A 25,941-nucleotide genomic window follows, 5' to 3' on the forward strand; every position below is an offset into this window, starting at 1 on the left:
ACAAATGATAACAAGAGAATGAAACAATTTGATAAAAGAAGTAAACTGGAAAGTTGTTTAAAATTTTTGTTCTACCTAAATCATGAATGAAAAATTTTGGGTTTCATGTCTCTTTAAGTTTTATTTAAAGTGACACACACCACTTCTGAGTTCAATTTAATTTAAAGGGACATGAAATTCTAAATTAGACGTTCCTGGTTCAGATAGCGCATGCCATTTAGTTCTGTTATCAAATTTAGGAGTTTATTAAACAATCTATTATTTATTAATAATCGGCATGTTAACTGCTGCTGCTGAGCCGTTTCTGATAATCATGTGATCACAAGCAGCCATTTTCATTGTTTATTAGCAGTACTTTTTCATTATCGTTAGGTTAAAAATGGCCCTATACTTAACACGTGCCAGTCTTTTTATTACTTGATAAATCTCAGACAACGCTTTTTGACTTATTACCGAGTACCCCAAAAATGTTTTGGCATATGACATTTGTTTTGCGCTGGGGCGAAACAAACTAAAATGATTCCCACTGTGGGCTAGATTATGAGTGAAGCGCTATTTGTGGCTCTCGCTTGAAAGTTAAATCCGCTAGAAGTAAGGTTTTTGCGTGTGTTGCGTAGCGCATATTACAAGTTGAAAGTAAAAAGTTTTCACACGAGTGCTAACCTGACGCATCCAAAACGTGAATATCACGACGCATTAACGTACACCCTCACTTGCACGCAAACCCGATCGCGTTTTCTCAAGTGTGCTAACTCGACATGAAATATAAATATTTCACATTCCAATGTTCTTCACATAGCAGAAAATGTTCTATTTATAAATATATATATATATATATATATATATATATATATATATATATATATATATATATATATATATATATACACACAAGTGTCACTCTTATGTAAACCTATAAGCTTGCTTCATGTATAAATATCCAAATTTCCTACTTACAAGATGAAACCTCAATCCTATGAGGTAAGATGTTAGCACTGCAGGGGGGCACTTCCGTGGTATATCCTGATACCTGAATAGATGTAACCGACTCCCCTCTTGGTATATGGTAGGCTTCTAGTTTATCCATATGGATCAATGTCTTTCCTGCTTCTTTAATATGGAATCCTTAATTCTAAAGTATGGTAGAGCTCCCAGGGAATTTTCTCCCAAAGTTAAAAATTATACTTACACTGACTTGCTGCAGACAAACTAAGTCACAAGCAGGACACTCCAGTCTCTGGGGATATTTATCAAAAGTCTGGCGGACCTGATCCTACAGTGCGGATCAGGTCCGCCAAACCTCGCTGAATGTGGAGAGCAATACGCTCTCCGTATTCAGCATTGCACCAGCAGCTCTTGTGAGCTGCTGGTGCAACGCCGCCCCCTGCAGATTCGCGGCCAATCGGCCGCCAGCAGGGAGGTGCCAATCAACCCGATCGTACTCGATCGGGTTGATTTTCGGCGATGTCTGTCCGCTGCTCAGAGCAGGCGGACAGGGTTATGGAGCAGCGGTCTTTAGATTGCTGCTTCATAACTGGTGTTTCTGGCGATCCTGCAGGCTCGCCAGAAACACGGGCCCTCAAGCTCCATCCGGAGCTTAATAAATGGGCCCCTCTGACTGCTCCTCATGTGTGCAAGAAATGGTCCATTTCATGCACACCTGAGGAGCAGTCAGAGACTGGAGTGTCCTGCTTGTGACTTAGTTTGTCTGCAGCAAGTCAGTGCAAGTAAAATTTTTAACTTTGGGAGAAAATTCCCTGGGAGCTCTACCATACTCTGGAATTAAGGATTCCATATTAAAGAAGCAGGAAAGACATTGATCCATATGGATAAACTAGAAGCCTACCATATACCAAGAGGGGAGTCGGTTACATCTATTCAGGTATCAGGATATACCACGGAAGTGCCCCCCCCTGCAGTGCTAACATCTTACCTCATAGGATTGAGGTTTCATCTTGTAAGTAGGAAATTTGGATATTTATACATGAAGCAAGCTTATAGGTTTACATAAGAGTGACATTTGGATAAATCATCCAGAATATTACATGGAGGTTTTTTATTTGACTTTATACTTATATTTTATACATACATTGAATATTCATCTACTTCAAGTTCACTTTTTAACTACATTGTTAATACTTTGTTCTATATACTTGTGCCCAGTTTCATATTTTTCTATTTATTTCTTTTTTATCTATGGTTATGTATAGGTTCCATTTATGTATTTATTTTTTTCTATAGAAACAGCTCTTACCTATTCCCTTTAGTTCTCTTTTCGCTAATTTGTATTTTGAAAGCACTTGCTTGAGTATATTTCAAACAGGTATAAAGTCTGGCGCAAACAATGCTGGTGTGGTTTAAAATAATTTTCTAACTTGAAATTATTGAAAATTTAATAGGCACTATGTGATATTGCTAAAAACCACTTCACTGCAAATGTCAGCTGTTAGCTGATTTCTGTGTGGAACCTTTAATCAAGTCAATACAAATTCCCAAATCCTCCCTAATCTAAATGACTCATGTGAGACTCCTAGGATGTCTATGCGTTATGGATATATAAAAAAATATTATAAAAAATATTATTCAATATGGGTACATACAAGGTGGTTAAATTAACTCAGAGACCAAATTTCTATTTTAAAAGACTCTAAAACAATTTAATATATATTCGATTTACAAGCATGCATACAATTAAATATTTAGTAATTCTAACTACAACTTTAAAATTATAAGGTTTCTTAAACCACACAATTTGAATTCATACACCGGTGTATTTCACAACTAATAAAATTCATTCATTCTATTTAATCAAACAATACTCTGTCTAAAAAAACAATGATAACAATGGTTACAAATATTTTGCAACAATCTTGCAGCAGCAATGATTACAAATGGTTAAAATTGGCTAATTGTTTTAACCATTTGTAATCATTGCTGCTGCAAGATTGTTGCAAAATATTTGTAACCATTGTTATCATAGTTTTTTTTAGACACCTGTATTCTATACCCTGCCCAAGATTCATAAAATTCTAACTCATCCCCCTGGTCGCCCAATTGTAGCCTATACTGAGTCAGTATTCTCAAATATCTCCATATTCCTAGCTAGGGTGTTATTCCAAATGGTGAAAATACAGAAATCTTTCTTGAAAGATACTGGAGATTTTTTTAGAGAAAATTAAACAAGTTGAAATACAGGAAAATTATATTCTCTTCTCCTTTAATGTGATAAGTCTTTATACCTCAAATCCCACATGAGACAGGATTGTCCATTGTGGGCGAGTTCCTGGAAAAGAGTGGCAAATATAATTCAAAACAATGTGACTTTTTTGATGATTTGTTTACGCTGATATTATACTGTAATTATTTTCTTTTCCAGGATACTTTTTACATGCAAAAGACAGGTACACTAATGGGCTCCAATGTGGCCCCCTCCTATGCCAATCTTTTCATGAGTGGTTTTGAAGAGAAATTCATCTATAAGAATTCACTATTTAATCAGGAATGTAAGCTTTGGCTTCGTTATATAGATGATATTTTTGGAGTATGGGGGGGGGGGGGCGGCACATTGGAGTCCCTATTGTCATTTGCTGAGATTATTCATTCTGCTATGTCTGGGCTGAGGTTTACGCTTGTTTATTATACACATTAAGTGAATTTTTTTAGACACCACAGTGTATAAGCAAAATAGTTCTCTTGTCACAGACCTCTATGTAAAACCAACAGACAGAAACACTCTACTTAGGTTTAACATTTTTAATCCTATAATGTTTTGAAATCTATCCCTAAGAGTCCGTTCTTGCTTGCACAGAGAGTAGTGCAAGATAAAGAAGTTTTGCCTCTGAGACTAGAGACTATGGGTAAAAAATTCATTGATAGGGGGTACCCCTTTCATATGATTAAGCAGACTATAGAGAGACTGTTTTTTTTCTACTGAGTTTAGTAACAAAAGTGATGATGTATATAAAATTATTAAAAAGCATTGGTATGTGTTGTCTAAATCTAACCCTGAGCTTGAAATGTTCAAACTGCCACCTATGCCATCTTATCGCAGGGTTAAAAACTTTTAGAGAGAACCTGGTCAGAGCTGATGTAGGAACAAATAAGAAGCCCACTTTTAATTATTTAACAACACCTAATAAAGGATGATTTCCGTGTCTACATTGTGCACAGTGCAATTCGATCATTAAAGGTAAATACCTTGCACAGAATGATAAAAGAAAACAGTTGACAATTAATGGCCTGTATACATGTCAGACTGATAACGCTATCTATTTACTTAAATGCCCATGTGGGCTGTGTTACATTGGCGAGACAGATGACCAAGACTGTTAGGGATAGGTTTAGTGAACACAAAACTTCCATTAGATCTAGACATGACTTTACCACTATCCTCTCATTTTATCAGAAATGACACTCCATTAGCCAACTTCGTTTTCAGATTATTGGCCATATACCACATTTATGGAGAGGAGGTGATAGGGATCTTATATTAAAACAAAAAGAAGTATGGTGCATTAAGTTCCTTAATACATTGCATCCTAATGGTCTGACTATTGATTATGATTTGCATTTGTTTTTATAAAAATTTTTTAGAATTGTATGTGACCACTAAAGGTCACTATCTATCTGTATTTTGTATATATTGAGCACTTGAAGGGTTAAAACACCAGTTGTTAAATGTATAATCTGATTGGAGGAAACAGGTATTTAAACTGGTGTTGCACACCTGTAATAGTATGCATGATTAAGGACCATGTAGTTCCGAAACATTGCATGTTTTTTTGCTCTTAGGTACTCCAATACATTTTTCACCTGCTGCAAGCTGTGGTGCTAGCACTCTTTTTTATTTTAGTTATGAATTTGGAGGTACAGATACTCCATAGTGACATGCACCTCATTAAAGAAGGAAGATTGGTGCTGGGCTTATTCTGCATTTGTGTAAAATATATATCTATACATATATATGATTATACATAGATATATACAGATATATATATATATATATATATATATATATATATATATATATATATATATATATATATATATATATATATATATATATATATATATATAAAAGAATATCTATTTTAAAAAAATATTCCCCTATGTTAAGAAGAACATTGGAATGTGAAATATTTACAGTAAATACATAGTTGATGCACATTTGATTTATAGATATATAAATTAAATTTGTATGGTCTAGAGATAGTGTCCAATTAATCTACTACCTTTCAAATCTCACATCCTATCCTCTCTACCCTCTACAAAGTCACAACACCATTGAGTGCTGCTTCCACCGACATGCACAACTTTTAAAAAGAACTCAGACTTACATCCAAAGACTTTTTTCCATAAGGACCCTTACCCATACAAACAACCTCCCATAAGGACCGTACTACTAATTTCTTTGCAACCTACCTATAGGATCCTCTTTAAACCCATTGTCCTCAGGCTATTTTTTAATCTTTACTTAGAGTAACCAATAAAAGATAAGAGGAATTTTAAGCAGCATCTTATAGTATTGGAAAATGATTCTTAATTGAAATCTATCTATCTATATCCCTTACTGGTTTGTAAATCAAGTATGTTTCTAATTGGTTGAAAATTGCTTGAGTGTCTAATTGAAATTGCCATTTAAAATATCCTACAATATCAATGTAGGCATTAGGAGCTGATGTGGGCATATTGAAAACTCACAATTATGTGTGGATAAATTGATATAGCCTGTAAATATGCCTTTAACACAACCCATGGGGAGCCTAGGAAGGTTGTAATTTCTGCAGGTTGCCTTTATGGGGAGTTATATTATAATTTTTTTATTATTTGATTCTTAGAATTGATTGCATATTAGAAATTACTATTGCTGACAGAAATATTGTTAATCACTGACTGAGCAGGTAATATTAAGATATGTGATTATTCAAGTTGCTTAACCTGAAGCCAGGGATATAACTATATCTAATGTTATTATGTGAATTCAAATAAAAATGCATATTTTTCACTACAAGGACAAAACAAAAATCTAAGGGGGTAAGCAAGGTGAGACCTGGAGTATGTTAGAGGCTGTGTTAGGTTTCTGTCAATCACTGATAAGGGGTAACTTAAAGGGACAGTCAAGTCCAAAATAAACTTCAAATTCAAATAGGCCATGCAATTTTAAACAAATTTCCAATTTACTTTTATCACCAACTTTGCTTTGTTCTCTTGGTATTCTTATTTGAAAGCTAAACCTAGGTAGTCTCATATGCTATTTTCTTAGACCTTGAAGGCCGCCTCTAATCTGAATGCATTTTTACAGTTTTTCACCACAAGAGGGCGTTAGTTCATGTGTGTCATATCGATAACATTGAGCTCACAGACGTGAAGTTACCTAGGAGTCAGCACTGATTGGCTAAAATGCAAGTCTGTCAAAAGAACTGAAATAAGGGGGCAGTTTGCAGAGGCTTAGATTCAAGGTAATCACAGAGGTAAAAAGTGTATTATTATAACTGTGTTGGCTATGCAAAACTGGGGAATGGGTAATGAAGGGATTATCTATTGTTTTAAACAACAATTCTGGTGTTGACTGTCCCTTTAAGTGTCAGCAAGGATCAAGGAAAATGTTTTAAACTGTACACATTACACAAAAAGCACATACATATTGTTTATGAAATAATCATACACTTTTAGTTGACAGTAAAAGCTTTAAAAACAAAATTCTAAGCAGGGTAAGACCTGAAGTATGTTAGAGGGTGTGTTCGGTTTCTGTCATTTACTGATAAGAGATAACTTAGGAGTCAGCAAGGATCAAGGAAAACATTTTAAACTGTATACGTTATAACAAAAAGCACATGCATATTGTTTAGGAAATAATTATACATTTTTAGTTGACTGACAGTAAAAGCTTTTAATAGACCATTAAATGTAGATTAAACTGCTGTGCACAACTACAAAAGAATAGTAGTTTTCCCTTAAGGTTGTGAGAATATTCGAGCTTCAAGATGGCAGCGCCCAGTATGAAAGGGTGGAGCTTCATTATCTGGAACCTTAAGCTATTAAAACAGGAAACTGATTTGGAAAAAGCTGCAGGTGTTCTGTCAGAGTAGCGAATTCATCAGACTAGCGAACGGAAGTGACGTTCCGTCAGCTGTTTGATACCAAATACATACCGTGCATGCACACCAAAGCCACTACGTCACAAGCATTTTAGCAGAAGCTGTGATTGCTTCTCAGGTAACGGGGGATATTTATCAAAGCGTCAATCTCGGTGCATTCGCCGGCGTCAATGAGCTCGCCAGACATTGCTGACGTGGATCTGCATATGATGCCCTTATTTATAAAAAAAATTGTCAAAAACACGCGCTTCAAGTACGGCGCAATGAGCATCGGACTGTTGTTAACTAACAGTCATCAATGTTGCGGTTATTCTGTTTTTTCCCAACTTTATTTATACAATTTCATTACAGTCCATGAACAAGCACATTTCTCTAAAGCTAATCTTTTATTTTGCATCTATTGTCCAAGAAATAGCTAGATTTATACCTCAACAAACAATATCTCATAGAAAGTTATTTTCTATGTATTTGTTAAACAAAAAAACTGTTATATATATATATATATATATATATATATATATATATATATATATATATATATATATATATATGTTATATTTGTATTTCTAGAAGTCATGATATGCTTTTATCTCATGTTTTTTTTTTTATAAATGATTATTAATGTTAGAATTTGTACATATATCTTTGCACATACTTGTGTGTATATATATATATATATATATATATATATATATATATATATATATATACTGTATATATATATATATATATATATATATAATGTCAGAAATTGTTTGCAAACATATTTACATGTCCCTAAATTCCTTTTTTTGTTCTAAACAATGTTGTCTTTCATATTTCTGTGTTTATTTATACCACTATATGTATATAGTGTAAATTTATTATTATTCTGCGCATGTAATCAGGGTATCATATGTATTTATTTGCAATCAATGGATATTTTAAGATCTGGGCCAGTTTTCTCTGTTAAATGTTTGATAAATTTGGAAAAGGGTCAAAAAGAGTCGAATGTGAATTCGAAACATCTGTAATGACGCAAGCATCGATCTGCATCGGATTGAGATTGCGAGAGCGTATATTTCGTCACACTTTTCAACATTTGACGATCTTGGCGCTTTGTTAACTACGGCGGATCAATCTCGCGTCAAACACAACGTGGGATTCCATCGTATTATCAGTTGACGTTTTGATAAATATCCGCTAACATCTCATTATGTATGCATAAACCTCAAATTGTCTATTAATTTGCTTTTGCGCATCTGCAGTACTGTGCTCTGTTTATAGTATGTAGTTACACGCATATTCAAGTTCCTGAATATCAAGCATATTTGAGTGTGTGCTTAGGAAATAAACATTAAACACTGTTATAGTATAATAAATGTTGAGTTATCTAAATAATGTTTAATTTGCACTACAAATGCAGCTGCTTCTACAGCTGCTATCACCAACTGACCATTCCTGTACCACATGACGCCGAGGCGACATTCCTCAATCATCCAGCCGTGTTCTGATAGAGCACCGGCTGGTTCATTGAGGATGGCAGCTTGCCGTCATGTGGCAGCCTGGCTAAACAAGGCAGAGTGAGATCAGGTCCTGGAGTGTCTGTACAGCAGGGACTGTAAATTACAGCGGGATGCGCTGCCTGAATATCAAGCCTAAGGTAGTCATATATGAGTATGTGCTTAGAAAATAAACATTAAACACTGTTTTTAGACCATTTGAGGTTTATGCATACATAATGAGATGTTGCATGAGAAGCAATCACAGCTTCTACTAAAATGTTTGTCACATAGTGGCTTTGGTGCCCATGCGCGGTATGTACTTGGTATCAGACAGCTGAAAGATCGTCACTTCCGTTCGCTAGTCTGATGAATTCGCTACTCTGACAGAACACAGGAACAGGATGAAATGCAATAACATAGTGAGTAGTTACTATTCTTTTGTAGCTGTGCACAGCAATTTAATGTCCCTTTAAATACAGCAGGATTGGAAAATCTACACATGCAAAATAAAACAACAATGAATCAGAATTTTAAATGAGAACTAGTACATTTACATATATACTGTAAACTTAGTAGGAGCGGGTGCCTCAAAAGGTGTGCATATAAAAGACTGTAAACATTTTGGTAATAGAACTCATTTGGAAAGTTGTTTACAACTGCATTCTCTATCTGAACCATGAAAGTATAGTGTTCCTTTAAGTTTCACTAGACATTAGTATGTTTACGTATTTTTCAAATTTCAATGTTTTTAAGAGTTTGATTGTTAGAAAAATGAAATTATATTTATGCAAAACATCCAATATGAACCCTTTGAGTGCTAAGCACTTTCCCACCTGGGTGCTAAGCTGTTTTAAGGTTTTTTTTTATTTATTTTTTTTAAATATATATTTTTTTTTACTTTTTTTCCCCAGATCCCCAAGACTTACACTGTTAGGCGATTACCTTTCCAATAGTGGGTCTTGTGGGTTTGTTGTAACTGCTTAGATGCCTGAGATACAAGCTTCAAATCAGCATGCTCCCTGCTCCTATACTTAACATTGTGAATTTTAAATAAAGTTGCGCAGTGAAGTCATGTTATTGTGCGTGACGTCACCGCACATAACGTGAAGCCCCAGCGATGCCTGTTACTATGCAGGCTCGATCACCGGGGTAGGAGAGGGTGGGATCCCCCAGAGCTCCCTCAAGGTGGGAGAGAGCTAGCAACGGCTCTGAGCCGTCGTTAGCACCAGACTGGGAAACTCTGCGACGACTCAGAGCTGTCGTTAGCACTCAAGGGGTTAAGCAATGCTTCATGCACATGGTGTAGAACTCTAAATGAACAATGTACATTTTTTGAGGTATAAGCCCAGTTTCCATTGCTGTAAACTGATGGTAACAACATGTAGTTTACAACTGCATTCTCTATCTGAACCATGAAAGTATAGTGTTCCTTTAAGTTTCACTAGACATTAGTATGTTTACGTATTTTTCAAATTTCAATGTTTTTAAGAGTTTGATTGTTAGAAAAATGAAATTATATTTATGCAAAACATCCAATATGAACCCTTTGAGTGCTAAGCACTTTCCCACCTGGGTGCTAAGCTGTTTTAAGGTTTTTTTTTATTTTTATTTTTTAAATATATATTTTTTTTTACTTTTTTTCCCCAGATCCCCAAGACTTACACTGTTAGGCAATTACCTTTCCAATAGTGGGTCTTGTGGGTTTGTTGTAACTGCTTAGATGCCTGAGATACAAGCTTCAAATCAGCATGCTCCCTGCTCCTATACTTAACATTGTGAATTTTAAATAAAGTTGCGCAGTGAAGTCATGTTATTGTGCGTGACGTCACCGCACATAACGTGAAGCCCCAGCGATGCCTGTTACTATGCAGGCTCGATCACCGGGGTAGGAGAGGGTGGGATCCCCCAGAGCTCCCTCAAGGTGGGAGAGAGCTAGCGACGGCTCTGAGCCGTCGTTAGCACCAGACTGGGAAACTCTGCGACGACTCAGAGCTGTCTTTAGCACTCAAGGGGTTAAGCAATGCTTCATGCACATGGTGTAGAACTCTAAATGAACAATGTACATTTTTTGAGGTATAAGCCCAGTTTCCATTGCTGTAAACTGATGGTAACAACATGTACTGTATCTTCATTAAAGTCTATGGAGAATTTTAATGCCACCACCAGTTTACACAGTTTAAAACCGCAATGGAAAGTAGGCCATTGTCATTAATATTTTAAAGGGACAGTAAAGTAAAAATTAAGTTTTCAATTTGAAATAATTTCCCAATTTATTTCTATTATCAAATATGCTTTGTTTTCCGGGTGCTAAAACACATGCACGCTACGGAGTTCCTATGAGCTTACCTAGGTTTATGTTACATGATCAGCTAATACCAAGAGAATGATTCAAAGCTGATAACAGAAATAAATTGGATTTATTTTAATGTCAGGATGTATGAAAGTTTAATTTTGAATTTACTTCCCCTTATTCCTCATTTGGCTAATTATACAACTTGTTATTAAATTAAACACATTTTATTTAAGAGGATATATATATATACTTACAATGTACATGTTAATTTTTCTATCCCATCCGACAGCAACAATAAATCTAATAAAGAGAAATAAGCAAATATTTTTTTTTTTTTTAACATTTCTTAAAATGAGGTTGGATAGATTGAGGGATATAGTTAGGGTGACTCCTTAAACCAGGAGCCCAGTGCATTCTACAGTGTAGCTGCAGGTATACTTTGGCTTTACCAATGCCCAGTACAATTATGATTGTCTAGTGTGAGTGTGAATGTGACAAAATGTATGTTTCAGAGTTTAAGAGTAAACATGTGTTCTGTTATGTAAACATATCTGTATGCGGAATTATATGGCATATAACATGTATGCAGTATTACATCCTTTACAACTAGTTTACCTATATCTCATTTTATCTAATCAAAGACAATACACAGTTGAGTTGTCTCTAGATCTCTTTCGATCCTAGTATTTGTGGTTAGAATCCATTTACAAATATTTCATAAATTAAACTGAAAAGCCAAAAAGAAAAGGACATTTATGGCACAGACTATGTGCAAATATAGGCAAATAACACTTGATCAACATCTACTTTGTTGTAATAGAATTAATGACTGATTTTTCAGATTATTATGATTAACATTAAATTGTCACATTGTGAACCACACATCTTTAGCAAAACATTCTGGGCTCCATTACGAGTGGATCGCTAATTGTTGCACAAAAGGGAAAAGAGGTTTACCGCAGCTGTTTGTAAGTAAACTTAATCGCTTGAGCACATTAGAAGGTAATGCTTGTCAGATTAGCGTAAGCGCAGAGCTCTGGTTAACTGTTTTGGAAATCAAAACAGTCTCACAAAATACATCAAAAATACATTACAAAGTACACTAACACTCATAATGACACCATCTAAGAAAAAATATTTTAAAACAAATAATGCACAAAAAAAGTTATAAGTGCTCATATAGGTGGGTTCTCAGCTCTTAGAAAAAAAGGGCTTTAACATTGAGATACAGTTGTGCTCAAAAGTCTGCATACCCTGGCAGAAATCGTGGCAGTTGATTTTGGCATTGATTTTGAAAATATGACTGATCATGCCAAAAAAACTATCTTTTATTTAAGGATAGTGATCACATGAAACCATTTATTATCACATAGTTGTTTGTCTCCTAAATCATAAGATTTCAGCCACAACTGACAGAAGAATTGTTCGGGATACAAAGTAAAGACCACAGGTAACCTCAGGAGAAATACAGGCTGCTCTGAAAAAAGACGGTGTGGTTGTTTAAAGTAGCGCAATACGATACTTGAACAAAAATGAGCTGCATGGTCGAGTTGCCAGAAAGAAGCCTTTACTGTGCCAATGCCACAAAAAAGCCCGGTTACAATATGCCCAACAACACCTTGACACGCCTTACAGCTTCTGGCACACTGTAATTGGGAGTGACAAGACCAAAATAGAGCTTTATGGTCACAATCATAAGCACTATGTTTAGGTTTGCCACCTCAGCCATGTTTTCCTGGTATGAGTTACACATGCTGCAGGGTGTGCAGGGAGGAACATGTATTGTGTTTCTGAACAGCACTATTCATATTCCTCCCTGCAGCATGTATAACTTATAAGTGTTCTGTATTTTAACAGATGGGTGGCAACCCTAGCAATGTTTGGAGAGTGGTCAACAAGGCCTATAGCGAAAAGGAAACCATCCCCACTGTGAAGCATGGTGGTGGCTCACTGCGGGTGTGTGAGCTCTAAAGGCACCCGGAATCTTGTGAATATTTATGAAAAGATGAATGCAGCATTTTATCAGAAAATACTGGCAGACAATTTGCATTCTTCTGCACGAAAGCTGTTCATGGGATGCTCTTGGATTTTCTAGCACGAAAATTACCCTAAGCACTAGGCCAAGTTGACTCTCCAATGCCACCAGTCTCCTGACCTTAATATCATTGAGCCACTCTGTTGAGATCTCAAACGTGCGGTTCATGCAAGACCACCAAAGACTTTGCATGACCTGGATGTATTTTGCCAAGACGAATGGGCTGCTATACCACCTGCAAGAATTTGGGGCCTCATAGACAACTATTACAAAAGACTGCATGCTGTCATTGATGCTAAAGGGGGCATTACACAATATAAGAACTAAGGGTATGCAGACTTTTGGACAGGGGTCATTTCATTTTATTATTTGTTTTGTTTTATGATTGTGCCATTCTGTTATGACCTACAGTTGGAGATGAATCCCATAAGAAATACAAGAAATGTGTTTTGCCTGATCACTTTTTTAAATAAAAAAAAAATAGTACATATATTACCAATTCTCCAAGGATTTGCAAACATTTGATCACAACTGTACATACAAATACATATCTAAATATGTATGTAATATCTATGTTTATAAGTGTGTACATACAGTATCTCACAAAAGTGAGTACACCCCTCACATTTTTGTTAATATTTTATTAGATATTTTAATTTGACAACACCGAAGAAATGACACTTTGCTACAATGTAAAGTAGTGTATGCAACCTGTATAACAGTGTAAATTTGCTGTCCCCTCAAAATAACTCAACACACAGCCATTAATGTCTAAACCGTTGGCAACAAAAGTGAGTAAACCCCTATGTGGAAATGTCCAAATTTCGCCCAAAGTGTCAATATTTTGTGTGGCCACCATTATTTTCCAGCACAGCCTTAACCCTTTTGGGCATGGAGTTCACCAGAGCTTCACAGGTTGCCATTGGAGTCCTCTTGCACTCCTCCATGACGACATCACAGAGCTGGTGGATGTTAGAGACCTTGCACTCCCCCACTTTCCGTTTGAGGATGCCCCACAGATGCTCAATAGGGTTTAGGTCTGGAGATATGCTTGGCCAGTCCATTACCTTTACCCTCAGCTTCTTTAGAAAGGCAGTGGTCGTCTTTCTTGGAGGTGTGTTTGGGGTCGTTATGTTGGAATTCTGCCCTGCGGCCCAGTCTCCGAAGGGAGGGGATCATGCTCTGCTTCAGTATGTCACAGTACATGTTGGCATCCATGGTTCCCTCAATGAACTGTAGCTCCCCAGTGCCGGCAGCACTCATGCCAGCCCAGACCATGAAACTCCCGCCACCATGCTTGACTGTAGGCAAGACACACTTGTCTTTGTACTCCTCACCTGGTTGCCGCCACACACGCTAGACACCATCTGAACCAAATAAGTTTATCTTGGTCTCATCTGACCACAGGACATGGTTCCAGTAATCCATGTTCTTAGTCTGCTTGTCTTCAGAAAACTGTTTGCGGGCTGTCTTGTGCATTATCTTTAGAAGAGGCTTCCTTCTGGGACAACAGCCATGCAGACCAATTTGATGCAGTGTGCGGCGCATGGTCTGAGCACTAACAGGCTTACCCCCCACCCCTTAAACCTCTGCATCAATGCTGGCAGCACTCATACGTCTATTTCCCAAAGTCAACCTCTGGATATGATGCTGAGCACGTGCATTCAACTTCTTTGATCGACCATGGCGAGGCCTGTTCTGAGTGGAACCTGTCCTGTAAAACCACTGTATGGTTTTGCCCACCATGCTGCAGCTCAGTTTCAGGGTCTTGGCAATCTTCTTATAGCCTAGGCCATCTTTATGTAGAGCAACAATTCTTTTTTTCAGATCTTCAGAGAGTTATTTGCCATGAGGTGCCATGTTGAACTTCCAGTGACCAGTATGAGAGAGTGTGAGAGCGATAACACCTAATTTAACACATATGCTCCCCATTCACTCCTGAGAACTTGTAACACTTACGAATCACATGACACCGTGGAGGGAAAATGGCTAATTGGGCCCAATTTGGACATTTCCACTAAGAGGTGTACTCCCTTTTGTTGCCAATGGTTTAGACATTAATGGCTGTGTGTTTAGTTATTTTGAGGGGGCAGCAAATTTACACTGTTATACAGGTTGTGCACTCACTACTTTACATTGTAGCAAAGTGAAATTTCTTCAGTGTTGTCACATGAAAAGATATAATAAAATATTTACAAAAATTTGAGGGGTGTACTCACTTTTGTAAGATACTGTATATATTTATATGTGTATAAATGTATTTACAGACACATATAAACACATAAATACATATGTATACATTGCAGTTAAGTAGATGAAAACATGAAAAACCATGTACGTGATATTCATATTTAATAATGTTTTTAACAATGTATTTACTGTAAATATTTCACATTCCAATGTTCTGCACATAGCAGTATTCTAAGGGGCCGATTTATCAAGAGCCGAATAGCCACTAAGGCCCCTGTGTCAGAACGAGCTTTCAGGCTCGCTGGAAATAGCAGTTAAGAAGCAGTGGTCTTAAGACCGCTGCTCCTTAACTCGTCTGCCTGCTCTGAGGCTGCGGACATCAATATGCCCAATCGCATACAATGGGGTTGATTGACACCTCATACAAGTGTCCAATTGGCCGCAAATCTGCAGGGGTCAGCATTGCACAAGCAGTTCACCAGAACTGCTTGTGCAATGTTAAATGCCAAAATCGTATGCTGTCGGCATTCAGCGATGTCTGTCGGACAGTTGGTCAGACAGTTGACAAATCGACCTCTAAGTATTTATAGTAGATATAAGTAGATATTTTTTATATATATATATATATATATATATATATATATATATATATATATATATATATATATATATATATATATATATATATATATATATGTATATATTTATACCTATATACAATCATCTATATATATATATATATATATATATATATATATATATATATATATACATATATATAGGTATAGATATATATTTTACCAAAATACCATTATATATATATATATATATATATATATATGTGTATAAAAATATGTATTTAAGAATAAAATGAACATATTCTGCTACGTGAAGAACACTAGAATGCAAAATATTCATATTTTCATGTCGGGTTAGCGCACCTGAGAATATGTGAATGTCACTTTTTTTTGCTCTATTGACTTCTATGCGGGAATACGCTAACGTGTGTGATATCCTAACCTCAGCTTGAAGTGAAAATATTTTACTTTCAACTTCTAGCAGAGTTAGTGCACGAGTGAGAGTGCAAAATACCGCTTCACTTGTAATCTGGCCTGTAGTTGGTAAATCACTAACCGTGCTAATAAAGGTTCTACTTTAGAATAAGTGTCTGGGGCATTACAACAGAGGTCACCAATGCTACCAGGACCATTTTTTTAGGGGCCCGCAGCCACTGCAACCTCTAAGCTGTGCTTTTACTGCTTTTCTTAGTTGTGTTTATTATTAAAGGTATACTGAACCCAATTTTTTTCTTTCATGATTCAGATAGAGCATGCAATTTTAAGCAACTCTCTAATTAATGTAATTATATTATCATTTTTTATTCATTCTCTTGATATCTTTATTTAAAAAAGCAGGAATGTAAGCTTATGAGCCAGCCCATCTTTGGTTCAGCACCTGGGTAGCGCTTGCTGATTGGTGGCTAAATTTAGCCACCAATCAGCAAACGCTATCCAGGGTACTGAACCAAAAATGGCCCGGATCCTATGCTTACATTCCGGCTTTTTCAAATAAAGATATCAAGAAAACAAAGAAAAATAATAGAAGTAAATTAGAAAGTTGCTTAAAATGGCATGCTCTATCTGAATCATGAAAAAAAAAATTATGTTCAGTATGCTGTGAGCTGAACTGTATACTTCCCTCCACTGATTGATTAAAAGTGCGGCTTGTGCAAGTCAAATACCAGCTATTAAAGGCTGTGACACACTGCAAGCGGAGCGGTGCGCAGCGTGTAGACGCGGCTGTGCGCGCTCAGTATGTCCTGCCTTTTCATCTCTGAGCACTCTGCTGCATCAGGTCGCGTAGCTGAGCACTCAGAGATGAAATATTTGAACTTCAGAAGTTTGTGTGTGTGTTTATGTATGTACATTTGTTTGTATGTGTTTGTGTGTGTATGTGTATATATGTGTATGTATGTGTGCACTTATTTGTGTGCATATCTGTGTGCATGGTGTATGTGTGTGTCTCTTCCCCAAGTGTATTGCTTCAGGCCTGAGAAAGAGAGGACACTCTCTCAAAAATGTGTCTTTTATTATATATAGATAATCCAATAAAAAGGTATCACTGCATACTGCAATACCCTTTACACACACATATATATTTTGCTTATTAGCTATGCTTTGGAAGGGATGCTGTTCAAATGGGGCCCTGCCACATACTTTGCCCTGGGTCTCAGTGACTTTTACGTTTCTAATGAGTCCCCTGTACATTTTCATGCTCATACAGGACTGATTTCTTTTTACTATAGATAATAATGTAATCAGCAAAGTAAAAAAAATAAGCCTCTTACTTGCTTTTGTTTATTTCAACGTATGTACAGTCACAAATTTCATCAGGTTTTTCTGAAAAGAGAAAAAAAATAGGTTACATCCTTTATGAAGCAGTGAATGCTGCTTATTTCCTCGCCGGAAATGTAAATTATGAAGCAACGGTCTTAAGACTGCTGCTCCTTAACTCGTCCGCCACCTCTGAGGTGTTGGACAGCAATCATCCTGACCGGATACGATCGGGGTGATTGACACCCCCTGCTAGCGGCCAAGAAATGCTTGTGCAATGATAAATGCCGACAGCGTATGCTACAGAGGATCATGTTCCGTCTGACATATGTTAAATCGGCCCCATAGAGTGGAATTATCTGGTTCCCTGTTGTGCAGTATGTTAATATTTCATATATTCACAAGAGTACCCTTTCTAAACCAGTACACTAGAAAAGCTCTCTCTATGATTTCAAAGGCCTAATTCTCTAAAGCTCTCTGGTCTGATGAGATTCTATAAGATACCTTGTCAGTATTACGAGTATTATAATTGTTTTAAAGGCCATTTCTATTTTAAGAACTGTGTATCTCATTAAGGGGAGTTCATTAATATTATTTATATAAAGGAGAGACACTTATTTAGCCATATAATGATCAGTAAAATAAGCTGAGGATTTTACTCCATCCCGGAGAGTTTGTAAGAAGTGGGCCCCAAGTATTTGGGGGTTACCTTTTAGCTTTGCAATTTTTGTGCATTTCCTAATGCTCATATCTCTCATTAAATACATTGGTGTTTATCTTAGTTATTGAAGGTGTGCATCAATATTAGTGCACTTCTACTGCACCACGTTTGCATTATTTGATATGCTACTCTGTTTATTAGGCACCCAGTATTCATTTTTATTCCTTAGCTTTTCAGGTTTACGCCTGGTCAGATGGTATTCCTATTTTTTACTGCTTATAAGAAAAAGCATCATGACCTTAAAATGTATAGCTTAGAGGAGAAAGGTGATAGGATAAAAACATAAGCTGCGGCCTTTACACAAAAGTTGGATTAAATCAAGGAATAAACTTTCATAAGAGGTGTCAGAGGGCCATTTATGATTGGCTTATTTGTTATTTGTGAGGGGGACATATACCATGTTAATGAACACAGTACAACAAATGACTTACATCAATACTGTAGGTGAAACTCTAAATGTGATTCATACTCATTTTGTCATGCGTTGACTATTGCAATCTACTTCTAAATGACGTTTCCAAACACTGCCTCTCCCCCCTCCAATCTATTATGAATGCTTCAGATTCAGTAGCTTCAGAATAATCCACCTAATTTGCCGATCTACATCAGCTGCTTCGCTCTGCCAGTCTCTACACTGGCTCCCCATACAATTCTAGAGGCTGATTTATTAATGTCTGTCGGACATGATACGCTGTGGCGTATCATTCATGTCTGACAGACATTGCTGAATGCCGACAGCATACGCTGTCAGCATTTAACATTGCACAAGCAGTTCACCAGAATTGTTTGTGCAATGCTGCCCCCTGCAGATTCGCGGGCAATCAGCTAGCAGGGGGTGTCAATCAGCCCGATCGTATAGGATCGGGCGGATTGCAGACCGTAGCCTCAGAGGACCAGTTATGGAGCAGCGGTCTTTAGACCACTGATTCATAACTGCTGTTTCCGGCGAGCCTGAAGGCTTGCGCGGAAACAGGGGAATCAAGCTCCATTCGGAGCTTGATAATTTGGCCCCAAAGTATTAACCCTAACTTACAAAGCACTCAACAGCCTTACTCCCAACTATATTTCCTCTCTCATCTCCAAATATCCCTAACCTGTCCTCTTCGATCAACCTCTAACCTATGTCTTTCCACTCCTATTATCTCTACATCCCTCTCCCACCTCCAAGACTTCTCACACGCTGCTCCTGTCCTTGTTTTAAAGTGATTTTATAGATAAATAAATACCCCTTTGCAATCATAAGGAGATTTTAATATTTTTGAAGTTTTTTTCATTTGGGCTCAGATATCCCGACACTGGATCCTTGGAGCTGAATACCTGAGGGAGCTAGCTGGGGGGCTCTTTGACACCCAGACTGTGTTGTCTGCACTACTCATTAGTGCTCCGGACTTGTGAGTATTCTTCCTCTGAGTGAGTGTAAATGTGTCTGGGAGTGGAATCCTTTATATGATATACTGTGCCATTGGAGTGCCTTCTTGTTCTTATGTTTTAGTGATAAAGGTGCTGCACTGCTATATTGGTGACTGCTACTGCAAGTATTACAAGGAAACATTGTTTATTCAGGACAGAAACATTAGATTTTTTGTTGTTGATGTTAAAAAAAAGTAAATACTGATATATTTTAGATAAAAGTTGACTACAGTGCCCCTTTAAGTATACATGAAACATTTTTCTTTCATGATTTAGACACAGAATTCCATTTTTAAAAAGTTTCCAATTTACTTCTGTGATCATATTATCTTCATTCTCATGGCATTCTTTGTTGGGGAGATACCTAGGTAGGTTGAATGCACATGTCTGGGGAACTACATGGCAGGAAATAGTGCTGCCATCTAGTGCTCTTGCTAATGTATAACATTCTTGCAAAACTGCTGCCCGACACATGCACGCTTCTGAGCTTACATTTTAAGTATATTAGAACGTTTTTGGTTTTATGTCCCTTTAAGATAACCTACTGTCTAATATGTGTTACCCTTTTTCAGTGTGTGCAAACATTGTCCATTATTGTAATTCCATAGTTTCAAACATCCATCTCTTCCTCCAGAAATCAGCCTAAAATGCACAAATAAATGTCAAACATCCACATAAAAATACATAGCTACTTTATAACTTGCTGTATATTTGTTTCTTTATAGTCTACGTGAAAAACATTGACCTTTTCAAAACAAACATACCTCCTTTCACTGAGGTCAAAGGTTATACATGTTATAGCGGCATCTCCATGCGCATCATTAAACTCAAATACTGGTTTTCCGGTATCAAAATCCCACACTTTTACAACCTAAAAAATAAATAAATAAAATAAAAAAAATAAAAAATGAATAAACATGAATATTTAAACAGCATTATAGGGTTATTAATTACTAAAAAAAATGCTATATACAATGATGTATGAAAATCAGCTTTAAGTCTAGAGTCTGTACTTCCACTTCCAAATGGAAATGGAAAGCGCATAATTTTAAGACTTAAATGACAGTAAAAAGGAACTAAATATGCTTATGCTGCTATTACTGCTGGCATCTGTGAAGAAGAGAGCACAACTGCTAGTACTTCTGACAGTGTAACAGGGAGGTCTGAGTTTCTGGTGTCTGAATCTGCAAACAAGAAATCCAAGGTAAGATCTGCAAAGGTTAATTTCTGTAAGACCTTGTTAATAGGTGACTCCATTTTTAGAAATGTACAGATAGATGATGATAATGGTAATTTGAGAGAAGTTAGATGTCTTCCAGGTTCTACTGCTCACAGAGATTTAGATCGTATTTCAAGAATTGTTAAAGTAGCTAGAAAAGACAGTGAGTTAGATGTTATTGTTCACCTAGGTACAAATGATCTGGCTAGAAATGATGTTGTTGCTGTGCAAAATGAGTTTTTTAAACTAGGAAGTTGTTTAGATCATGTGGCTGCATCTGTGTCCTTTTCTGCTGTTTTACCTGTGTATGGACAGGAAGAAGGAAGAATGCAGCGTATTATAGAATTTAACTCTTGGTTAGAGAGGTGGTGTAAGGAGAGAAGATATGGTTTTGTTAGCCATCAAAGCCCTGTTTGGCTTGATAGCAGCTTGTATAAGAAGGATGGTTTGCATCTGGATATTAAAGGGACAGGAGTATTGAGTAAAGAATTTAAAAACTTTATTAGTAGCAATTTAAACTAATGAAGGGGGACAGAGTTAATATACCCATCTGTCCCCCAGAACATGCCAAGACAGTCAACCAAATTTTAGATTCTTGTTTATTTAAGAAAAAAAACATTACTTTAAGGAATAAGACTTTGAATAATGTAGGCAGGGGTTGTATTAACCATGCAAAAGGATTTGAGAATTCTAAAAATATTCTACGTGCAATGTGCACAAATGCTCGCAGTTTAGTAAGTAAATTACCTACACTTACTGCAATAATGATTCAAGATAAATTGGATTTAGTAGCTATAACAGAGACATGGTACAATGACTCACACGACTGGGAAACAGTCATACTTGGTTACATCTTGTTTAAAAAAAATAGAGTAGGTAAAAAAGGGGGCGGAGTTGCTTTGTACGTGAAAGACAATATTAAAGTAACTGAAATTGTAGAAAAAAATGACAATGTAGAAAGTGTTTGGGTAACTATAGAAACTGAAGGGAAACAGGTGTTTAGAATAGGAGTAGTATATAGACCACCATTACAGGATGAAGCATCAGGCAATTTATTAATTGATGAAATAGCCAAAATTACAATGAAGGGCAATGTTATTGTAGTGGGGGACTTTAATATGCCTGATGTAGACTGGGAAGTACCTGTTGCCAAATCAACTAGAAGTAAATATATCCTGGAATCTTTACAAGGGGAATCTCTTGAGCAACTAGTAAAAGAACCAACACGAAAAGGAACTATATTAGATTTAGTACTTACAAACAGTGATATAGTATCTGAGGTGTCTGTGGGTGAGAACTTAGGCTCTAGTGATCATCAGTCTGTATGGTTTAATATTCAGGCAAAGGTACTAAGCAACCATAGTAAAACAAAAGTCTTAGACTTTAGATCAACTGATTTTTCTTACATGGGCAGGTACCTAGATGAATCCCTAAAAGGGATGGCACAGAAAAATGCTATTCTAGATGCAACTAAACACTGTATTAGGCTTGTTTGTAAAAGTAAAAGAAAAAGAAAACCAATATGGTTTTCAAGAGAAGTAGCACATGCAGTTAAGACAAAAAAGACAGTCTATAAAAAATTCAAACTCATTGGCTCAGAAGAGGATAAAGAAAAATGGAGAACCCATCAAAGATGACAAAGCAGTTAATCAGAAAGGCTAAAGCTGATGCAGAAGAGAAAATAGCACAATCTGTAAAAAACGGTGACAAAACCTTCTTTAGATATATCAGTGAAAAGAGAAAAACTAACAGAGGAATAGTTAGACTCAAGAATGAGGATAGAGTATTAGAAGAAGATAAACAAATAGCAAACTGTTTAAATGATTACTTTTGTTCAGTCTTTACAACAGATGGTAAATATAGTGAGATTCTATTAAGGGATGTTACTGTAAATAATCATGTGAGTAGTACTTTTCTTTTTACAGAGGAAGAGGTTTCAAGGGCTTTATCAAAAATAAAAGTTAATAAGGCTGTGGGTCCAGATAATATTCATCCAAGAGTTCTAAAAGAACTTCGATCCGTAATAGCTACTCCATTAGCTGATTTATTTAATCAGTCACTTCTAACAGGAGTTGTTCCAAAAGACTGGAAAATTGCCAATGTAGTCCCTCTTCATAAAAAGGGTAGTAGGGAAGATTCTGCTAACTATAGGCCAGTCAATTTGACCTCAATTGCAGGGAAATTAATGGAAACTCTTTTAAAGGAAAGACTTGTATCTTTCATTCAGACAAACAACTTAGAAGACAAAGGACAGCATGGTTTCACTGCTGGAAGATCATGCCTGACTAATCTAATTGATTTCTTTGACCATGTAACTAAAATAATAGACCAGGGAGGAGCCGTAGATGTTGCATATCTAGACTTTAGCAAAGCATTTGACACTGTCCCACACAACAAACTTATTCACAAAATGTATTGCCTTGGAATAGATGCTAAGATTGTTAAGTGGGTAGAATGCTGGCTTAAAGATAGACGACAGAGGGTTTCAATTAATGGAGTACATTCAAATGAGGCATCAGTTACTAGTGGTGTTCCCCAAGGGTCAGTTCTTGGGCCTGTTTTGTTTAACATGTTCATAAGTGATATTGGAAGTGGGTTTAAGGGGAAGGTTTGCTTGTTTGCTGATGATACAAAAATTTGTAACAGGGTAGATGTTCCAGGAGGAGTTGATCAAATGAACTGTGATATTAATAAACTAGAGGACTGGTCAAATAAATGGGATCTGAAATGTATTATTACCAAGAGCAAAATTATGCATACAGGATCCAAAAAGCCAAAGGCCAATTATAGTCTCAATGGTACATTACTGACTGTAATTAAAGAAGAAAGGGATTTGGGAATTATTATTTCAGATGATTTAAAATTTGGTACACAATGCCGCAGTGCAGCCAGCAAGGCCAGTCAAATGCTTGGTTGCATTGGAAGAGGTTTTAGTAGCAGAAATAGCAAGGTTCTTATGCCACTTTACAGATCATTAGTTAGACCAAATATGGAATACTGTGTACAGTTCTGGAGACCATATCTTCAGACAGATATAAATAAACTAGAAGCTGTCCAAAGGAGGGCTACTAAAATGGTACATGGTCTAAAATATAAAACATACAAAGAAAGACTCTATGATCTAAATATGTATAGTTTAGAGGATAGAAGGGAAAGAGGTGACATGATAGAAACCTTCAAATATATGAAGGGACTTAATAAAATAGAAGCTGAAAGCATTTTTCACAAAAAAATAAATGCCAAAACAAGGGGTCACAATCTAAAGTTAGAGGGTAGTAGATTCAGGAGAAATTTGAGGAAGCATTTTTTTACAGAAAGGGTGGTGGATTCATGGAAGCAACTTCCATTTGAGGTGGTAAACACAAAGACTGTAAAGGAATTTAAAAATGCCTGGGACATGCATAAGGCTATCCTAAGGAAAAAGTAACATGTAATATGGGTAGACTTGATGGGCCTTTTTGGTTCTTATCTACCGTCAAATTCTATGTTTCTATGTTTCTATGTTAAATAGGCCATGAATTTATATTGCTTAAAAGGACACTGAACCTAAAAAAAAATATTTTGTGATTCAGATACAGCATGCAATTTTAAGCAACTTTCTAATTTCCTCCTATTATCAATGTTTCTTCGTTCTCTTGCTATCTTTATTTGAAAAAGAAGGCATCTAAGCTAAGGAGCCAGACAATTTTTGGTTTAGTACCCTGGACAGCACTTGTTTATTGGTGGGTGAATTTATCCACCAATCAGCAAGAACAACCCAGGTTGTTCGAAAAAATGGGCCGGCATCTAAACTTACATTCGTGCTTTTCAAATAGAGATACCAAAGAATGAAGAAAATTTGATAATAGGAGTAAATTAGAAAGTTGCTTTAAATTGCATGCTCTACCTGAATCACAAAAGAACAATTTTGGGTTCAGTGTCCCTTTAAGTACATAAAATGAAATATAAAAAGGTTTCTGGGCTGGTGAGATTCTATAAGAATGTTCGCCAGTCCTTCTATTAACCTGGTGGAATTATATAATCCCACTTTTTACCCTGAAAACAGGGTGTCTCGCTAAGGGGCGTATACTGCATTTTCCTATGGGAAGGCGATGCATAAAGAGCAAAATGAAAATAGTAATTTAAACATCATACAAAACAAATAATTAAGCCATTTACACAAAATATGCAGGGAAAAATTGTATTGTTAAGGTGCATCAAAAATGGTAAAATTTGTATGTAAACAAGAATAAATCATATTAACCCCTTAACGACCGAGGACGTTAAGGGTACGTCCTCAAAAAAAAGGCAGTTAATGCCTGAGAACGTACCCTGCACGTCCTCGGTTTGGAAAGCAGCTGGAAGCGATCCTGCTCGCTTCCAGCTGCTTTCCGGTTATTGCTGTGATGCCTCGATATGGAGGCATCCTGCAATCACTTTTTTAAGCCATCCGGTGCAGAGAGAGCCACTCTGTGGCCCTCTCTGCACCGGAGATCGGTGGCTCCCTGCGTTGGTGGGTGGGAGCCGGACCGGGAGGCGGGTGGCGGCCATCGATGGCCCTGGTTATGTGCAGGGGGGCGGGATCGTGGGCGGGGATGAGCGGGGGCGCGCACGGACGCGCGCGCGTGCACGGGAGGGCGGGGGCGGGCGCGTACACGGGGAGGGAGCGGGTGGGAACCGCTACACTATGGTCAGAGAGCGGTTTTGGGGGGGATCAGGGAGGTTGGGGGCTAAGGGGGGGATCCTACACCCTAGCATATGTAAATATGCTAAAAAATTTTTTATTTTTTTTTAAAAACCCTTTTATTTTAGTACTGGCAGACTTTCTGCCAGTACTTAAGATGGCGGGGACAATTGTGGGGTGGGGGAGGGAAGGGAGCTGTTTGGGAGGGATCAGGGGGTGGGATGTGTCAGGTGGGAGGCTGATCTCTACACTAAAGCTAAAATTAACCCTGCAAGCTCCCTACAAACTCCCTAATTAACCCCTTCACTGCTAGCCATAATACACGTGTGAGGCGCAGCAGGATTTAGCGGCCTTCTAATTACCAGAAAGCAACGCCAAAGTCATATATGTCTGCTATTTCTGAACAAAGGGGATCCCAGACAAGTATTTACAACCATTTGTGCCATAATTGCACAAGCTGTTTGTAAATTATTTCAGTGAGAAACCTAAAATTGTG

General features: G+C 36.9%; 1 protein-coding gene across 1 annotated transcript in view; it reads right to left on the reverse strand.

Annotated features, from left to right (window-relative positions):
• The window catches only part of LOC128652635 (WD repeat-containing protein 64-like), a 385,941-nt gene that overhangs the window by 104,384 nt on the left and 255,616 nt on the right, over positions 1 to 25,941 (reverse strand). The window contains exons 18-21 of the mRNA XM_053705567.1: positions 20,328 to 20,434; positions 20,117 to 20,205; positions 17,447 to 17,492; positions 11,125 to 11,174 (exon numbers count right to left, since the gene is read on the reverse strand). Of these exons, the coding sequence (XP_053561542.1) occupies positions 11,125 to 11,174; positions 17,447 to 17,492; positions 20,117 to 20,205; positions 20,328 to 20,434 (292 nt within the window). The remainder of the gene's footprint in view (positions 1 to 11,124; positions 11,175 to 17,446; positions 17,493 to 20,116; positions 20,206 to 20,327; positions 20,435 to 25,941) is intronic.

Source organism: Bombina bombina, chromosome 3 (assembly GCF_027579735.1).
Source record: "Bombina bombina isolate aBomBom1 chromosome 3, aBomBom1.pri, whole genome shotgun sequence".
Lineage (NCBI taxonomy): Eukaryota > Metazoa > Chordata > Amphibia > Anura > Bombinatoridae > Bombina > Bombina bombina.